Source organism: Halichoerus grypus, chromosome 2 (genome assembly GCF_964656455.1).
Source record: "Halichoerus grypus chromosome 2, mHalGry1.hap1.1, whole genome shotgun sequence".
Classification (NCBI taxonomy): domain Eukaryota; kingdom Metazoa; phylum Chordata; class Mammalia; order Carnivora; family Phocidae; genus Halichoerus; species Halichoerus grypus.
The window spans coordinates 57,370,033-57,390,139 of NC_135713.1; the positions used below are offsets into that span (position 1 = coordinate 57,370,033).

Here is a 20,107-nt window from a genome sequence, read left to right on the forward strand (position 1 = left end):
CTGTGGTGCGGGGCTAATTAGTTACATAGAGTGCACAACTGCTTCAGAGAGGGACGGTGTTGCCCCCATTTTCAAGGTGAAGGGACTGAAGCTTAGAAAGCGACGTCACAAGATCCTGCAGCCCACCTCTGCCCCCGTGGCCCTCTCCGGCCCCTCCCCTGCGCACAGTGGACCCACCTTGCTCGCAGTGCTCCCCACTGAAGCCAGGCTGGCACAGGCAGTAGGGCTCCCCTCGATCTGAGGAATGGCACTGGCCCTGGTGACACTTGAAGGCAGAGCAGGCGCTGGAGTCATTCTTGCGGTCACACGTGGCCCCGCCGTAGCCTTCTGCACACTTGCACACATACGAGGTCCCGGTTGCTACACATTTCCCATGGTTGCAGCTGTTGGCAGAGGACAGGATGAGAAGGGGGAGGGCAGAGAGCGGGCCGCGGAGGCTTTCTCTGTCCACCGCAGCCGGGGCCCAGGCTCCGAGCGGGGCGCCCAGAGCTGTGGAGCTTAGGTCTTCTCCATCCCACGGTCCGCCCCCTGCTAGCCCAGGGGCCCAGCATCAGCGTCCGACCTGCTGGAGGCTCGGATCCCCCAAAGTCAGCCGCCAGCTGGGGCCACGAGGCTGGCTGGCTGGCCATTTTACAGGCATTAGAAGTCACCTATCCAAGTGGCGGGTCCCTGCTCCGAAGCAGCGAAGCAGTCTCTAAACGTTTTAATTGCTCTGACACCTGAATTAACAATGTCACTGTCACCGCCACCACCCGCGTCAGTGCCAGGCATTGGCTGAGTGCTTTACACCGGACATCATTCTTAACCTTCTACAGTCCCCCTCTCCTCTGCTGCTTCGATGCCGCAGATAGTCTTAGGCACATCTCCAAGACGGAGAAACGGATGCTGAAATTCACCGTCCTTCTGCTTGACGGAGACAGGTACTCTCAGCTAGGTGCTCACACACGGTGTCTCTAAGAGGGAGCTGCTCCTGCCCGCTTGAGCAGTCACACTGACACAGGTTCTGGGTATGGTCTGACTGCACTCCCTCCGGCTTTCCCCAGGGCCGCTTCTCGGGTGGGGACGGGCTAGAGGCAGGGACTGAGTCCGTGCGGGGAGCCTGGGCTCGCAGGACACTGACCTGTGGCCCAGACAGGGGTCCCGGGCCTCCTGGTCGCACAGTGGGCCCGTCCAGCCTGGGTGGCACTCACACACCACGCTGTCCTTCTCCACGGAGTGGCACAGGCCGTGCTTGCACACGGTGCAGGACTTGCAGCCCGGTGACACTCCCAGGGACTGTGGCGGGAGGGCCTTGAAGTCTTGCAGCTCGTTGTTGATGCGCACCTCGTGGATGCAGCCATGGAAGCCACCCAGGGGCCGGTCCGTGCCCTGGCGCAGGGCCGAGAGGCCCGTGGAGGTGGGGATGCCTGGGGGAGGGGTGCCAGGACAGCCGCCTGAAGACCCTCCCTTGCCCACCAGCCCAGGCCTCTCCTCAGAGCGCCAAGGAGGTCTCCACGTGCTCACAGTTAAGCACTCCCAGCTCTGGGCCTCTGCTGTTCAGGTAGAGGGAAGGGACCAAAACCTGGGACCTTGTCCACACAAGGGCTCCTATCCTTTGCCTTGCACTCTCTTTAAAAAAATGTGAATTTGTTGCCAACATTTTAAATATAGAAAACGTCCCACAAAAACCCTTATTTCAAGCTTCTCTAGAAAACAAGAGAAGATCTGGCTAGCCACAGGGCCACAGTGGCTGGACAGAGGAGGACCACCCCCTCCAGGCAGGGAACAGAGGGTGTATCCCATTCCTCTGCTGTCCCCACCAGGCCTCCCCTGCCCCTTGTCACAGCCCTGCAGAGCACAGGGTGGGAGAGCGAGAGTTTGGGAGAGAACGGGTGTGGGGGAGCAGCCTTGATGTGTGGAACTTTGGGGATCTTCAGTGGGGGGAGAAACTGTGTCCCTTCTGGGACTTTTTTTTTTAAAGATTTTATTTGAGAGAGAGAGAGAGCACATGAGAGGGGGGAGGGTCAGAGGGAGAAGCAGACTCCCCGCTGACCAGGGAGCCCGATGTGGGACTCGATCCAGGGACTCCAGGATCATGACCTGAGCTGGAAGGCAGTAGCTTAACCAGCTGAGCCACCCAGGCGCCCCCTGGGACTGCTCTTGACTGAAGGCTTTCCCTGGGCCCTTGGCACCTGGACCAGCTGTTAACAATGCACATTCCTGGGCCTTCCAGAGGGGGCATTCCTTGGCAGGGAGGTTTTGGGAATCTCTTTGTTGAACAAGCTGCTCTGGTGATGGTTTTTTTTTTTTTTTTTTTTTTTTTGCACATAATCCTTTTAGTACAGACCCTGGGCTGCATTTCAGGCCCAGGCTCTGCCAGCCAGGTGGTTACTTCCTTTCCGGCCTTCATCTCAAACACGGACTACATGTGTCACCTGAGCCTCACAGTGTCTGACATGGTGGCAGAGCAGAGGGAATGTGACTGAAGTCTGCAACTGGTGGGGCCTGGATTGACCTCCATCTCCTCCCTCCCCATTCCATCTTCACCTCTTCCCACCATTCCCACCATCTTCATCTCCTGAAACACTTGTACTTCCCCAGAAGGAGCCTGTCTTCTCTCCTTTTTCCTCCTCCTCCCCGCGATCTGGCTGTTTACCCTTTAGGGATCAGCTTGGTTGTCACTTCCTCCAGGAAGCCTTCCCTGATATGCTTTGGCAGTGGATGCTGAGATCAGGGGAACCCCAGCCAGTAGGCCGGGGTGGGTGCCCAAACACAGAGGGTGGGTGGGAGGTGGAGGTGGAGGAGGTGGAGATGGGAGGGGAGAAGGGCCTTACCTCCGAGGTAGAGGGGACTGTTGATGCCTACTGCCGGCTGCTTCTGGAGCTTTCCCAGGCTCTTGGGGGCTCCTTTATCCACCACCAGGTTCAGGGTCTGGTTTAGCATCACCAGCTCCACGCTGTGAAACTGCCCATCATTCACAGTCTCCACACTGGGCAGAAGAGAAGGGGTGAGAATGAGAGGGTTTGCTGGATGCCTCCCACAGCCAGGCACTGGGCCATGAACTTGGCCAGCATTACTTGCATTTTGCTTTATTTTTCATTTGGAAATAACTTCAAACTTAAATAAGTTGCAAACGTAGAAACAGTACAGAGAGTACTTGTTACACCCATAGATTCTCCTATCAGCCCCATTTGCTTTATCATTTATTTTCTGTCTGTATGTCCATCTCCATAGCCATGCATACCCATATATGTATATACATATGTACATAGTTTTTCTGAATCCTTTAGAAGTTACATACCTGACCCTTATCCCCAGATGCCTCAGTGTGCATTTCCTGAGGACGTGGATAATCTCCTACATAAGCACACTGCAGTTTTCAACTTTGGAACATTGGTACCACACTTGTATTTAATCAGGCTGAATTTTAATTTTTCAGTGGATCCAAAAATATCTTTATAGCATTTTCCCCTTCCAGTACAAGATTCAGCCTAGGGTCAGGTTGTGCACTCGGTTATATTATTCGCATTTCTTTCTAGAATTTTACAGAGTTAAGCAAATGCCTTCCTCAGACCGCCTTCTCAATTTTTCCTCTACGGCATGCCACTAGGACCATTATTAACATGTTTTTCTTCAGTTGCTCCATTTCCCCCTTAAACATCAGTAAGAATATAAGCTAGCATTGTTCTAAAGAATACTGTCCATGAAAAGAATATTTCAGGGTTATTTATATTTTTCCTAGTACATAAGGAAAAAAAAAGGATCTCAAAGTGTCAATAGTTTGTCCCATCTAAACTCATCTCCTGCACCTCCCGCAGTATTCTTACCGAATGTGGATTACTAATACCGTACAACGCTGCTCCACATGTTAATAGCATTATAGAAACGAGGAAACGGGCTCCTGGGGGGCTCAGTTGCTTAAGGGCATGATCCCAGGGTCCTGGGATCGAGTCCCATGTTGGGCTCCTTGCTCAGCACAGAGTCTGCTTCTCCCTCTCCCCCCCACCCCGCCCCCACTGGTACTGTCTGTCTCTCAAATAAATAAATAAATAAATAATAAGTAATAAATAAATAAATGAATGAAATTTAAAAAAAAGATGAGGAAACAGAAGCTCAGGGAGGTCAACTAATGCTCCTAAGTCCCCACAACTAATGAGTCCTAGAGCAGGATTGTACACTGAGGTACGTCTGGCTTCAAAGCCCGCATGGATGCCCCTTTCCCATGTTGCCTCCCGCAGTCCCAGCAGGCCCTCAGCGAGGGCTGATGAGGCCCAAGAGCCAGGCATCGTGCTGAATGGCTCTCTCCTATTACTGGACCCTCATCATCATTCTATAAAGTGGTGTCAGATACCCCATTTCAAAGGTAAGACGACTGAGGCCCAGAGAGGTGAAAGGATTTGTCGGAGTTCACCCAGCTAGTATGTTCCAGAGATAGAATGCATAGGCAAAACTTTGGACTCCCAAAGTTCTGCTCTTTCCACAATTCAATCCTTGGCTGGGGCTGGGAGGGAGCAGTGAGTGCAGGTGATAGGCATTTGGAAATGTGGCACTCCTCTCTGAAAAGGGCCCTCTGAGGAGGCGGCTGAACTCTGCCTTATCCATTCAAATGTGGGTGGTGAATACGGAGGCTCCATGTCCACTTGAGATCTCCTTGACAAATCCCCTAGTAAACTGGCTCCAATAAGAGGATCCCGTGCCAGATCACCTGGCAGGCAGGAGCAGCCTCAGTGACTGAAGTGAATTTCAGCAAAGAGGTGAGGAAAATACTTGGGGGAAGAGAGGCTAAATTGGGGTGGAGCAGAGAAAGCATAGTCTGTCCTAGCCCCTTGGCGGGACTGTGACCACTCAGAAACAGAACCCGTCTGGTCTCAGTCTGTAAAAGGGGGAGAACAACCTGACAGAATTACCGTGATAATTGAATCAGAGGATGTACTTGAAAGTGCTTTGTAGACTGTAAACTCCTGGGAAAACGTGAGCCGTTATCAGTAGTGTTAGTTGGAGTATTAACAACCGTAAGAACCTACCATTGCCGGCAAACCTAGTGACTCCTGCTCTGGGAGAAAGTGGTGGTGGAGGGGGACATGCAGGAGCTCAGGACCCTCCCAAACCCATCATGAACTTTCTCTTCTCTCCCATCCATCCATCCTCCATCCATCATCTACCCTTCCAAGCCTCCATTTCCCATCCATCCATCCACCCACCCACCCACCCACTGAATGTCTGCTAGGAACCGCATCGTCCTAGGTGCTAGGGATCAGTGGCAAACAGGACACTCAGGAAGCTCACATTTCCTTAGCCTTTCCTCTAAACCAAACGACCAACATATCAGTGTAAGGTCAGGTCAAGAAATAGGGCAATGGGGGGTGGAGTGGTAGCTAAGAGTCCATTGGAGGATCTCATTTGTGATGGGGAGCCAAGAAGTCATACGAAGGTAGAGCTGTTCTATTTCAGTAGCTTCTGACTACTCTAAGTAGTGAGCTGAGGATAAGGCGGAGACCTGTGTTCCCACAGACGAGTCGATGGTGGGTGGGGGAATGAGGGCTGGTGTGCAGAGACTACAAGCTTCTGACTTGGAGTCCTAGCACAGTTTTTAAACATACATGCAAGAACATGCAGCTGTATCCCCAAACCATTTGGTAAACTGATGCTGTCCTGAATGAGCTCCCCATCCCCTGAGCCGTGTAACTAACGCTGGGTAGCCACCTGTCAGGGAGTCGTAGAGAGGCTGGGACTCTGGGTGGGTGGTCTTGGCATTCCCTTCCAACATTAAAATTCAGGGAGTCCGAGGCAGCTGCTTTTCCATTATAAACACACACAGACACAGCAAACACACACCACTAACCCCTTCCTGGCCACGGGCTCCAAGCCCGTTGCTGCTTTCCTTCCTGTGCTCCCTGTGCTGGCCCAGGCCCTGGTACACCTCCACTGAGGGCCCCAGCCTGGAGACAGTGGTTTGGTAGGAGCTGCAGGAGCAGAGCGCATGTGAGCCACCCCCCTGCCCCCGATTAAGTGCTAGGCTCCCCAGTGCCCCAGCCGCTTGGGTCTGTGGAGGGTCTCCTCTGATTCCCACAAGGGAGAGTCCTAGGCAGGCCCCTTCCTCCAGCTATACTCTTCTGCTAGTTCATGCTCGGGAGTGGAGAGATCTGGTCTCACATGGGTCTTCCAACTGAGGGACCCTGGGCAAGTCCCATCACTCCGTAAACCCGAGTTTCTACTTACACACTACAGCGATGGTGCGGATGTCGACCTCGCCATGTTCTGATGGACAACACATGGTCCCTGATACCTAGCAAGCGCTCGAAGGTGGAATGATGATCTCCTCCACCCTGACCCTGGGCTTGCAGGAGCTGGGTGTGGCAGGAGGGACAGAGTCGGGGGGCAGGTTCGTGGACCCTGGAAGAACTCTTCTACTGACTCGCAACCTTCCAGCTGCCCAGGGCTTTGGGTTTCTGTCTGCTTCCACTGCTCATAACCATCTCTCAGGAAGGCACTCATGAGCCCCATTTTACAGGGAGGAAATCTAAATAACTTGACCAAGGACACATTGCTAGGAAGTGGTGGAATTGAGGTTCAAAGTCAGGACTGGTTCCAAATCCAAACTTCCCATAACCTGTGCCAGTAGGTGCTCATGGGTTAATAGGGTCCTGGAAGTGATGCCTAAAGCCAGTGGTTTTCACACTGTAGGTCCCTGGAGGTTTGGGGTAGGTGGTGCTGCAGTCCCTGATTTTTCACCATTATCTCACAAATCAGGATGGCTCCGTTTCTTACTTTTTTTCCCCTTTTCCTACTGTGGTTCCAAGCCCCATAATTAGTCTCCTGGAGAGACATGTAGGGATTACAGGGGAGACAACTGGGCTCTGAGAGCCTTCCTTCCTTCCCTCCTTCCTTTTTTTTTTTTTTTTTTTAAAGTAGGCTCCTTGCCCTGGTGGAGCCCAACACAGGGCTTGAACTCACAACCCTGAGATCAAGACATGAGCTGAGACCAAGAGTCAGACTTAACCGACTGGGCCACCCAGATGCCCGTCTCTTCTTTTTTTTTTTTTTTTTTTAAAGATTTTATTTATTTATTTGACAGAGGGAGAGACAGCGAGAGAGGGAACACAAGCAGGGGGAGTGGGAGAGGGAGAAGCAGGCTTCCTGCAGAGCAGGGAGCCCGATGTGGGGCTCGATCCCAGGACCCTGGGATTATGACCTGAGCCGAAGGCAGACGCTTAACGACTGAGCCACCCAGGCGCCCCCTCTCTTCTGCTTTTAATATCGAGTGCTTTACAGGGCTTGGCACTGTGCTACTCTGTGCTAAGCACTTGACCTGCATTCTCTCATTTAACCCTAACAACCCCCACACGGGAGGTACAATTTTTTCTCCATTTTAGAGATAAGAGGCCTAAGGCTCAGAGACTTAAGGTGTCCAGCTCACAGTCTTAAAGTGGAAGTGGTGCAGGCAAGACTGAAACCCAAGCTCCGAAGCCACAGGACTCTACTCCACTGTGGGATGAACCGTCATTCCTCCAGGTACTGGGCATGTTCACCTGGATGCCGAGTTGTGGCCACTAGGTGGCGATAGAGCCTCACAGGACCAAATAGTCCCTTGGATTTCAGTTAAGCAGTAGCCTGAGACCTCAAGACCACACTGCAGGGACACCCGCCCCCTGCCCCGCCCCCGCCCCGCCCCCAACTCCTGGACCCTGGCTGCATGGTCCCACTCTCTCTCACCCTGGCCTTCATGCCTCAGCATGGTGGGAAAGTGGGTTCTGGTGGGAGCCTGACCTGGGTTTGAATCTCAGCTCTGCCACTTTACTGGCTTGTGTGCTTTGGGGCCAAAGACTTCATCTGAGCATCATGTTTCTCATCCCTAAAATAGGAGTGATGACGCTTGCCTGGGGCTTGTGGTGAGGGGCAAGTGAGACAAAGACCTTGGCAGTGGATGGGATTGTGGTAATTTAGACTCGGGGAGCATGCACTGTGGGCTAGATAGAGCTCTCTTGTGGCCCACATTTAAACACTGAGCTATTTCACATAGAAACCCCGAGTTTCTAGCTTCTCTTGATGATCTGCATTCTCACATGGCAGGATCTGCTGGAGCTGAGGTCAACGGTCCCTTCGGACAAAGCCTATGCTCTCCAGGCTTCCACCGTCCACTTGCCCCAAGTCTGTTACCTCACTTGGCCCCTGGGCCTCGCCGTAGGAAATAATGCCTGAAGTCCCTCTGACAAGTCTTGGAACTCAGGAATAGTGCAGCCTGTTCCCATGCTGGTAGAGGCTCAGACAGGCTTTTCTGGGTGTTTGCCTTAGGGCCTGGAGTAGGACCTTGAAGCACCAGCACCCCCACCTGTGAATGCAGCTGGGCAGATGAAAAATATCAGGCACCCCATAAAGGTGGTTCAGTGTCCAGCTGCCGCAGGCCTGTAAATCCCTGCTGGGAGTGCTGACTGCTCATTCTCACTCAGGGGCTGTCCGGGGCCCTCAGTGGGCAGAACTTTGCAAGCTGCCAGCTCCCCTGAGTAAATCAGCTTTGGTTTGACACCCTGGCCCTGAGGCTGAGGAGGCCTTTCTAGATGGCCAAAGGTCACCACAGCGACTCTGTGCCCTCCATTAACCCCAGCCCCCCACAGCATGGCTTCTGTGCATACTGATGGGGTCTCCCCTGCCCAGGGCCTTCTCACTTCTCCACCTGTGGAAATGCTTGTCAGCCCTGGCCCCAGCCTCAGCTCAAATGTTACCTCTTCTTCCAGGGAGCCTTTCCTGATCCTCAGAGCAGAAATGTCTGCTCCTTCGATGTCCCATAGCATCTACCAGTGTCTTCCGGGAGACCTATTTTATCCTGCCTGTGTGACTACTGCTTGTTTATACACCTGCCTTCTTCCCTGGACTGTGTTTTGTCTAACTCTGTGTCCCCCATCCCTCGCCCAGGACCCGGCCCACACAAGGCACCCGGGAGATGTTTACTGAGTGAGTGGAAGAGCGCACTGCGGGGGCAGAGCGGGTGCTGCCGCCGAGAAGTCTAGAAACAAACCCATTTTAAATGTAGGATTTCTGGAGCCTCGGGCCCTTTAGTCTGTGGGCTGCAGGACACTAAGGGTCTGTCGCTAGGCTTGGCATGCGGACCTAGGCATGGGCATCCTTCACTGGGTTTGTCCCATGGGTAAGAGAAAGAGCCTGGGGTCTCCCCAGGGCTCCGTGCTAACCCTCAGCCCCCTGGCTCCCTGACAAGGGCTGGAGGAGAGAGCAATTCCCTAGGTTCCCATTTCATTCTCACATCCCAAGGCAGGCGTCAGCAAAGGGTTCCAGCATTCTCACCGACAACATCACCCCTTTACCGAACCACCCCCCAACAGCTAACGTCAGTGCGGGCTCCCAGCTCCCAGCTCTGGACAGAGCCCAGCCTCTCTCGAAGCCTGGCTGTCACCTTCTGTCTGCGACATGCCCACATCAAGGCTCATTTTGCCAAGCACTTTCTCACCCCCCAGCCCTCAACAACATCCCCTGAAATGCATCCTGCGATTCTGCACAGTGCACAGGGGAGGAAAGTGATGTTTCCAGAGTGCGTGAAAGAGCGCACTAGGGACACCAACAGTCCTGTCACCGACAAGACTGTTTGGAAACAAACCCATTTTAAATACAGGATTTCAGGTGTGTCTGACACCACAGGCCCATGACCATGACCAGCGCTCCAGAAACACAGATGCTGGGAGGCCCTGACTCCAGGGAACTCTGAGGCTCCTGAGGTGAGCTCCTTCTCCTGGTGTCCATTGTACCCAACTGTCCTAACCTGGCCGGTTCCCTCCACCCACCATCTGCTGTGCACCTCTGTTCTGGTCCACCCCTTTGTATTGTCCCTTAGGCTTGTCATTGCTCTTCTCCCAGCCCGCTTGCCCACCTGTTCTCCCTGCTCATGTAACTCCACCCTTTCTTCAAAACCCATCACAAATGGCCTTCTCAGGCTTGGGCATTCTGTGTAAGCTGGCACTTCTCAGACTTGGGCATCGAATCACCTGGAGGCTTAAAACAGATGGCTGGGCCCTACCCCAGAGCTTCTGTCGGTAGGCCTGGGGTGAGGTCTGAAGACGTGCATGTCTGACAAGTTCCTGACCGGGGCTGTTGCTCTGGGACCCCACTTTGAGAACCACTGGTTTAAACCGATGGTTTTCAGCTGGGCTTGTTGGAGTTGTTTTGGGGGCCTTCATGAGAGTAAGTGTGAGGGAAGAAACTTTGCTCCCTCTCAGACCTGTGGGACAGTTTTGCTTCTGTGTATTTAGTATTTTGATTTCAATATAAAGTTGTGATTGACTAAATGACTTAGTTCCTGGGAAAAAAAGTCTGAAAACTGCTAGCCTTCACCAATCCCAGTCAAATGTGCTTCTGCTTCCGGAGGGGACGGCCGGCCTCTGGATGTGGGTCTCTCTCGTGGACGTGCTTCCCCTCCCAAGAAATGGCTTTCCTGCCACAGGCAGGTTTATGTGATTTGAGGTGTAACACAAATATTTCTCATTTTACTGGTGATTTTTATAATTATTACAAAAATGTAACTAACAGTTTAGTATTTATTTTACTGAGGGGTAGAAGAAAAAATCTAGCATATCTGTGATTTCACCGATGATCTTACTTAGGATGAAACTAAATGTAAAGAGTGCGCAGATTTAAAAGCTGATGTAAGGTAGCCCGCTATGTAACATACGGCTGACATACCGTGTTTTTACAATTTTACGTAAAAATCAGGGTGACTGTTGGAAAGACTGAAGTTTAGAGGAAAACCATCCTTCAGGACAGTTTGAAAGTCACTTAAGGAATAGTCCTGCTCCCTCGGGCTCTGGGATTTCTTCCCCTTGAGTTGCATGCTAATCTCCCCCTGTTTTCTTTCTTAAACTAATAAAAAAGATTAGGATGACATTTTGAAAAGAGCACCTCATTAAGCGGCCTCATCCCCACTGGCGCACACGCTCCCGCATAGTAGCCAGCTGGCCATTTATCCTACAGTAATGAGCTCCTGCCTCTTCCTCCAGCACTGCCTCTCCCCCTCCCCGCTGCAGCTCTGAGCGAGGGACAGTGTGCGAGTGTGCAGGGGGCAGGGAGAAGCGGCCCTGGGCATCCTGTCTCAGCGCGGAGGGCAGGCAGGCGGGAGGGGCTGGGTTCTTACCTGTACACCGTGGTCGGTGGGGAGCTCAGACTGTCATAGACGAGCCTCACGTGGCCCTGGTACAGCTCCAGCGCCAGGGGGTCATTGTCCCCCTTGTAGAGAAGGATGCCGTTGTCCTTGTCCGTGGCCACCTGGAGAGAGGCAGGTTGGTTAGGGCTCCCCTGAGGCCTAGCCTCCCCAACCCCACCTCCCCACAGAGACCTCTTGCAGGCGGCATCTTCTGGATGAACCCCAGATCTGAACCCATGTCCCTGTCTAGTCTGGGAATTTCCAGGAGGGCATATACTTACACTCCAGCAAATGCTGATCGAGTAATTCAATTCAGTAAATATTTACTGAGGACCCACTATGTGCCACTTTGTTTATGTATATAAATATTAGATTATTACATATAACATGTATATTATTTTATTGTGTGTGGGGGTGGGGTAGGGTCAGGAGCCTTGAGTTCTAATCGCCTCTCCCACCAGCATACAATGTGATCCCACCCAAATCCTTGCCCCTCTCAGGGCCTCAGTCTCTCTGTATAAAGTATGATAATAATTATGAACAAAATGCTAACAATGACCATTGCATTCAGTGTTTACTATGAACTAGGCACTGTGTTAAAGAGTCATCTGGGGAATTTTTAAAAACACCCATGTCTAGGCTTTACCCCAAACCAACTCCAGATGAACCTCTGGGGGGTGGGGCCCCGGCAAGTATAATTTTAGGAGTTCTCCAGGTGATTCTCATGTGGTGCCAAGGCCGAGAGCCCCTGGTTTCAGAAGTTGCCGCCCAGAGGGCACCATGCTTCAGGGATGGGATCCTCTGACTAGCCTGTCAGCGCTCACCACCCAGCACAGGTGCAGCCTGAAGGCCCGGAAATGGGGCCGACGGTCTGATGGGACCTCTGGATGTGTGCGGCACACGTGCTGCTCTGGCTAGCTGGAACCCAAAATTCGGGTCCCTGGGTCGGTGGGACACAGAGAGGAAGGCATATAGGTTACCCAGAGATGCATTTTGGAATAAATGTGCTCAGGCCACAGGTAAGGAGCCTGAAAGAAGTTAGTTAGCAAAGAATTTGGTTCATACTGAATGGTTTTTCATTCCCTGAAAAATGCCCTGCCTGTTTGTGCCTCTGGGCCTTTGTACGTGCTGATCTCTCAGGCTAGACGGCATCCCCTCACCCTTCTATCCTTCTCCAGGCAAACTCCTACTCGTCCTTCAGATCTCAGTTTAGTTATCACTGCCTCTGGGGAACCTTCCTCCTTCTTCCCAGCAGGTGAGGAGCTCTGTCCCACCCATGTGCTCCCACAACACCCAGGGTTGGCACTGGCCCTCTGCTTGTCATCTTGCCCTAGACAAGGGGCGCTGTCTGTCTTGTCCGCCATCGAATCCCCAGGGCCAGCACAGTTTCTGACATAAAACATCTGAGTATTTTCTAGGTAAATGAACAGGAGTGGGGGCTGCCATCTGCGGTGAGAGCCAGTCAGGAGTCGGCCGAATACCAGCGGCCGTTCTCAGAACAGTCGGAGCTTGGGGGCATGTTGGAGTGAAGCGCACCTGCAGGGAGATGTTGGCCTGGGGCCGGACCTTGGCAGAGGCTAGTTCCACGTAGGAGTCTTTGCCCACAAAGTTGACGGTGATGAGCTTCTCGCACCTCGGGCCGGCGAAGCCCGGGGGGCAGCGACAGGTCGGCTCCTGCTGCACCACGATGCACTGGGCCCCATTCTGGCACTCGTACTGGTCACAGGGACTGGTCTGAAGCAGGACCATGGGTGGGGGCTGCTCACAGAGGAGCCCGCTGGGAGGAGGGGAGAGAGGATGGGGGAGGGGTGAGAGGAGGACAGTGAGAGGAGACAGTCATAGTTATTTGGGCCAAAGAGCCACTGGCAGAGAGAGGGAAGAAAGATGGGAACTGGGACTTGTTCCAGCCCTCCCACCAACTGGGGCAAGCCCTTTTCCTTCTCTAAGCCCCCACTTCCCCATTTTTACAATAATGGGGTTGGATGAGTGCTGGTCCCCACATTTTAGTGTCATCAGAATCATCTGGGATAAATTTGTTAAAAGCACAGATTTTCATCCATCCACAGACGAATGGACAAACAAAATGTGGTATATGCATACAATAGAATATTATTCAGCCTTGAAAAAAGACATTCTGACACCTGTTACAAGGTGGATGAACCTTGAGGACCTTATGCTAAGTGAAATAAAGCAGTCACAAAAATGCAAATACTATATGGTTCCACTTACATGAGGTACTTAAGAGTGGTCAAGTTTATGGGGTCAGAAAGTAGAATGGTGGTTACCAGGGGCCGTAGGGAGGGGGATGGGAAGTTAGCGTTTAATGGGTACAGAGTTTCAGTTTTGCAAGATTAAAAAAGTTCTGGAGATGGATGGTGGTGTTGGCTGTACTTAAGGCCAAAGAGCCATACACTTAAACATGGTTAGATGGTAAATTTTACCTTATATATATCTTACCACAATTTAAAAACATTAAAAGAAAGTGCAGATTCCTAGCCCCTCTCCCCCCGCCCCATTCTAATTGAGTAGCTCTGGGGTGGGGCTCAGGAATGTATATTTTCATAAGCCTCATGTAGATGGTCTCAGGCTTTGGAAAAACTGGGCTTCTTCATGATTCCTTCTCAGAGTCTGTGACCAAGGGTCATTTGCATAGTTGGGTTTATGCCATGCAGCGAGTACTAATGTACACGGAACTGTCCCCAATCCGACCCCCACCCCCCACCTTCAGTCTGGTCCCCGCCTCCCCTCCAGAGCCCCCTGCACCTTTCCCTTCCAGTCAGTGTGGGCGCTAGGGCTGGAACCCAGCCTCTCCTTCCACATACCCCACAGACCTCTCCTGACCACTTGGCCAGTGCCTCCCATTTCCTCTTTCTCTTCCGGCTTCACTGATTCCAGTAATTAACCCCAAGCTCTCCCGTTTACCTCCATTTTTCTACCATTTGGGCACAATAATGTTTTTGTTCCCCAGCCTAAAAAGAAGATCCCTGCCAGGGTGACCGTGTGACTACCCCCACCTCGTAAGCTGAGCTCCGAGACGGTAGCATCTTCCGTTGGAAGGAATCATGCCCAAGCTTGACATCATGTGAGCTGGATCCTAAGTCCAACTCCCGCCCAGTTGCCCTGGATGGCTCTTCTCTCCGTCTATCACATGGGCTTCACAACATCTGCTCTCGGACATGGAAGGGCTGACCTTCCAAGGAGGCCCAGGAGGCCAGGGGCTGGTGCTGCCTAGGAGTGGGTGTCTCCCCTGCCTGCCTTAGCCCACCAGTCCCCCAGTCTGCAGGCCCCATCCTGAGGGCCCCGTCCACCATACCTGAAGCCCTGGGGGCAGATGCACGTGTAGCCGTTGACCGCATCCATGCACTGGGCCCCGTGGCGGCAGCTGTGGGCCACGCAATCATCGTTGTCCACCTCGCAGAGCTTCCCGCCGTAGCCGGGGAGACATTCGCACCTGGAACGCAGCAGAGCAAGGCTGTTCTGTGGGCCAGGCTGGCTTCCAGGGGGCCTCCTGTCTTCTCTGTGCACCCATGGTCCTAAGTCCCTCTCACTTCTTGAGGGCTCCCCGGAGCCTGGCCCACGGTCGGCTTCACCAGCCATCCGTGGGCTCTGGGTCCCCCCGCAGGTTGATGTCTGCTTGCGTCATGTGGGGGCTCCTGTGTTAGGAGCCGGCAGCGGCGCTCAGTGAGAAGGGTGGGTGCTGCAGCCCCCCACCACCTGCTGGCCCAGGTGCACCCAGGTGCGCCCATAGCCCAGCAAGAAAGAGACCTGAAGGCACTGCATTACTCGCAGGGGCGGAGGCACACACAGGCACACGCGAACACCAACACTTCCGGGCGCTTCTGCCGGCTGCAGGCTGGGAGCCCGCGTACCCCTTCGGGACCGGCAGCTGAATTCTACTGGGCGGGGTACAGATGATAACCACAGCCTACGCAGGTCAGAGGAGGAAGGTGGGACAGGTGGCCACCGCGGAGAGGGAAGCGAGACCTCTGAATACACATGGGACGGAGAAGCCTGGCCCGAGAAGCATCAGGACAAAGGGATGGTCCTCCCTGCGCCCTCTCCTTGCTCCTCCCCCTGTAGGAGTGGATAGAGTAGAATCACAAGTGGATCCCGACATTGTTGGGGTTGTGGGCAGAGCACGGTGTGTGCTGTGGATTCATGGCTAGCTAAGACGCTTGGGGCGTGGGGGGTCGCCGGAGGAGGACAAGCTCTAGAATCTGAGGATCCACTGAGCCTGCATTCAGAAACTGAAATCGGCTAAGATCTGACCTGTTCACCTTTACTTATTTGAAGGGTAAATTTGAAGTATGTGATCTACTGCTGCCCCAGAAAGTGCAAACTTTCATGTCATAGCCCACACTCCACCCCAGTTTTTAAAGAGACCGATTGGGCAAGCCTCTTGTGGGGACATATGCTCAGTATACCCGTTAGTGTTAAGGCTGGCCCCTGGAGGCATTTGTCTTTGTGTCTCCTGAATTCTAAGAAGTACCTGCGAACAACTCAAGCCGCATGAGCCTCTCTGAGGCACCAATCGCCACTCAGTCCTTGCAGGGTAAGATCCAGCCTGTTAGGCATGGGGTCAAGATGGCGGAGGAGGTCTCCACGAGGGGATGCCATGCTCCCTCGCAGACAGCATGCAGATCTGGAGGTGAATGTGCTCCCGTCCTTCTTCCTGACAACGCTACAGCCCTCTTCACACCTGTGCTTCGCCAACAAAGCCCCCTGGGGATCCTGTTAAAATGCCGCTTCTGAGCAGGGAGTCTGGGTGGCGCCTGGGAATCTGCACTCCCCACAAGCTCCCCTGGGATGCGGCTGCCGCTGGGTCCTGCACCTCGCTTCCCTTAGCAAGGATCTAGGCACCATTTCTTTATCTGCTAAAGAGAAGCGTCTGGGGGTATCACCTGCATTTCCTAATGTTCTCAAATGTTTTCCCCTTGCCTTTCTTCTAAAGTGTAAGGCTTAGATGGTTTTGTTATGTATAGGACTTTGATTCTGAACAAGGGGGCATAACCAAGTGACGTCCTTGGTCCCAGGACATCAGGAGTCTCCGGATTTAGCTAATAAATCGGCCAGGCCTGGACTGACTCGCAGCCCCAGCTGTCTCTGTGTGTGAGTACACGGGTGGCTTGCTTCACCTCGCGGCACCTCAGCCCCCGCCTAGCAAGCGGATAGTTGTTTTACAGCCTAAGACTGCGGAGCGCGACGGGGGATAGGCCACTGCGCCTGACGCACAGGAAGTCCTCCGCGCGCGGTGATCATCGTGATCTGTGTTTCTGTCATTATGACTCCCAGTGTTCACGGGCAGTCTGCTTCATTATTTTCTGGGTTTTGGTACATTATGATTGGTACATTATGATTATGTGTTTATATCACAGATAGTTATATAGTTTTATCTGTTCTGTTGAATCCTCATTAGAACATCATACAAGGAAATCTTCAAGGATAAGCATTTCCAAACTTGGGCAAAGGTTGCATTGGCTGCACGTCTCTTGTTACTGTCCCTGCAGCCTGCCTTGGGATATGGGTGAGGAGAGGAGAGGAGAGGAGAGGGAGGGAAGGGGAGGAGGGTTAAGATTAGGAGATGTTGTCCTGGGAGAAGGGGTTTTTGATTTAAATGCATTTTAATAAAATTCACATTATTAAGCTGGCCCGTAGACCTCTTCAAGATGCTAGGATACACTGTGCATAACTATATCATCTCAGGATTTTGAAAGCTAGACTGGTTTCCTGCTATATTCCATATTCTATATTCCCCTAGAACTCAAGGGGCCTTGGCTACAGTAGAGTGAGGTTTCTAGGGACAAGTACCAGAGGGTCACGATCTCTGGCCCTGCTTATGTCTCTGGTCCCAAGTCCCTAACACCCCAACCCCAGACCTATACCCTGGATGGACCACTTTGGACCAGTTCTCATGCTCACTGTGCTCTGTCAGGCCATTGTCCTCTGAGCTCGAGGAATGCCACTGACCTGCTTTCCAGCTATGGATCTTCTACTGTCCTTCACAGCTCAGCTGCCTCGTCACCACTGTTGCCCCTCGTAGGCACCCCCAGAGCACTCTGCTTGGCAGTCCAGCCTGCTCTGCTTTGGGTTCAGGTTTGTATTATGCATCTCTGCCTCCCCTTGGCCTCTTCCTTCAGTTAAAGAGCAGCCCTGAGTTGAAGCCAAATCCAGGAGTAGGAAGAGTGGGGTTGGGGGGTTGGGAGGCATCCCTCACCCTTACTTACACTCCAGCAGCTCAACTACCTAAGAGCCCACGTGGCACCTCTCAGAGGGGAGCAGAGCAGATAAGGCAGATTTGAATGAGGGTACGGGCATGGAAGGACTGAAGCTTCCTTTGCTGTCAGCAGAACCAGAGGCCCTAACAGGCCTCTAGCATTTTCCCTGGTGATGCTGTAGGTGATGCTCTCAAGCTCTAGGCTTGAGATGTCAAAATAGGAAAGGAAAACACCAGATAAGACATGCTCATGTCACTCTCTCACCTTCACCTATTCTAGACCCTTCTCCTGCTCGTGGCCACCCCCCCCCAGCTCATTCAAATCCCACCCATCTCAGCTCACCTCCTAAAGTGTGTGAGGACTTCCCTTTGCTTTAGCAGGTTCTCCTCTCCCCTCAGCTCCCCATCAACACTCAGAGCCAGAATCAAGGGCCCCAGAAATGCCTTCTTTCTACACATTTGTTTTGTGTCAAATTTTCCTCCCTCAGGTCCACAGAAAGGGCCTCAAGAGGGAGGGAATCAGAAACCTCTTGCAATACCCACAGCACTTATCACAGTGAGAATTTGAGGACTGAAGATTTGGCTCACTGAGGGACAACAACTAGAACCCATAATTCTTAGATTCTAGGATCATTAAGAGTTCTCTAGTTCTTAGGTCTTAGAGATTTATGAATCAAAGAGTCCACAGTTCCTAAGTCCCTAAGATTCTGTGATTTTATGATGTCATTAACCTCAGGATTTCTAAAATCCTGGGTTTCCTCGAAGTGCTAAGCGTTGCAGCATAGCATCATAGTCTCAAAAACCCTCCTCCGAGTCTGGGAACTCTCTGCCTTATGACTGAAAGCTGGACAGACTCAGACTGATGACAGATCTAGAGCCATCTAGACCCAGAGCTCCAGAGGCTGGAGATGCTACTGGATGAAAGTCTGGTCAGGATTCTTTTTAAAGACTTGTCAGCATAGGCATGGAGCTCCAGACCCACATGCCTCATCTTTAGGGGTGACTCTGTGGAGTCACTTCAGATACCTTTGCTGAAGGCTCATCTGGGGTACCCCCAGCTGCTCTGGTCTGCATGCTCCCCCAGATTCTCTGGTGCTAGAGGCTCCCACCCCCCCTTCAGTGTTGGACAGAGCCTGTTGGGGACAAGGGGAGACAACTGTGTGTGCAAGGCAGCTTTGGGAGAGTGTTTAGGGGAGACTATTCTTGGCCCTAGGGTTCTGGGATGTCCCTACTGATGTCAGATGACCCCAGACTCAAGGATCTCAGGGTTTTCTCCAGAAGAGGCAATGGTACATGTTTTCATGAAGGAGGGGTGGGGGAGGAAGTAGGGACAGAGCCCGGGAGTGATTTCCCAGGGGGTGTCATTTGATCCTCAGGCTCTGGAACTGGTGCTTTCTCCTGAGGCAGACTCTCCTTCCACCCTTAGAATTGCTCCTGTGCTCCCTGAGCTCCTGTGGGCTCTGCTGCTCACCAAGGAGACAGCTCCACCAGTGGCCATGGCTGCTGAACCCAGTCAGTGCTCCCTCTCCCCTGCCTGGCCCCCCAACATACACAGGTGCATAAGCTGGCAAACTCGCTGGAGCCACAGAGGGCAGAATGCTGTGAAGGATGCACATGAGGAAGGTGACCAAATACCCTTCAGACTCAGTTCTTCAGTGGGATTGTTCTACTATACTAGCTCTGGAAAGGAAAGCTATGCTGGGGTTGGAGGGGATGGGGTGGGGAGAGAGGAAGGAGGGGGAGCAGGAGGGGAAGGAGAGGGGTAAGGGAAAGAGAGGATATCTTTATCTTCATCTGTCTGTCTATAGACACACAGAGAGAAAGAGACAGACTTACAAAGAGAGAGAACCACAAAGGGACAGAGACAGAGGCACATGCATAGGGAAACGAAGAGACTGAAAGAATTAGACCATGACCAGTCAGAGACACGGAGAAGCACATGGTAATGAACAAGTAACAGGCAGAGAGAGATCGGGAGAGGGAGAGAATGGAGAGGGCCCCATTGGAGGCAGAGACCTCAGGACCCTATGCTGCTGGGGACACAAAGCCAAGCCTCACCTGAATCCTTTGTCCAGGGAGATGCACTTGGCCTCATGCTGACAGAGGTTCATCCCGGGCAGGCAGTGGTCAATCACCTCGTCGCACAGCTCACCTGTGGGGGTGGGTAGAAAGGTCAGGCGCCCAGGAGACCCTGGCTAGCAGGTCAGATCCATCGAGCCCTGTCATCCAGGAGGTCATGGATCTCAGGCGTCCTGCACTCACTCTCTTGGCGTATCCTTTCTCCTGTACCTCTGCCTCGGTCTCCCTAGCAGTGGCGCTGGGAAGACTCTAGCATTTCCCCCGGGCACTGTCCTAGCACCATCCTTTGGTTGTTTCACTTGATTGTTCAGGGGCTGCTGCAGCTGAAACCACAGGACGCTAGCCCCTGACCTCGGGCTATGCTTAATTGCTTTTTTTCATTCCACATCCTTGTGTGGTAGATACCGTGACAGGTACTAGGGACACAACAGTGACCCGGTCTTGTCCTCCCCATGGCCTAGGGGGGCAGATCTACAAATCAGTAGGTGACTGTAACACAGAGATGTGTGACCACAGAGGTAAACTCCGTGGAAACCCAGAGGCTTCCTGGAAGAGCAGACGTGGCTTAGCATAGTCCACTTGCTGTAGATAAGTAAGCCCCCTGGATTTTCTCAGAGAAGAAACTATGACAGGAATTTTGGAATTTAGGTCTCTGAATACACTCCCTTTGAAATTCATCATGCCAAGGAATG

General features: G+C 52.7%; 1 protein-coding gene across 1 annotated transcript in view; it reads right to left on the reverse strand.

Moving 5' to 3' along the window:
- Window positions 1–20,107, reverse strand: part of SLIT3 (slit guidance ligand 3) — a 592,234-nt gene that overhangs the window by 1,759 nt on the left and 570,368 nt on the right. The window contains exons 29-35 of the mRNA XM_036106743.2: window positions 19,395–19,488; window positions 14,436–14,573; window positions 12,659–12,899; window positions 11,114–11,244; window positions 2,814–2,968; window positions 1,121–1,406; window positions 178–383 (exon numbers count right to left, since the gene is read on the reverse strand). Coding sequence (XP_035962636.2) covers window positions 178–383; window positions 1,121–1,406; window positions 2,814–2,968; window positions 11,114–11,244; window positions 12,659–12,899; window positions 14,436–14,573; window positions 19,395–19,488 — 1,251 coding nt within the window. The remainder of the gene's footprint in view (window positions 1–177; window positions 384–1,120; window positions 1,407–2,813; window positions 2,969–11,113; window positions 11,245–12,658; window positions 12,900–14,435; window positions 14,574–19,394; window positions 19,489–20,107) is intronic.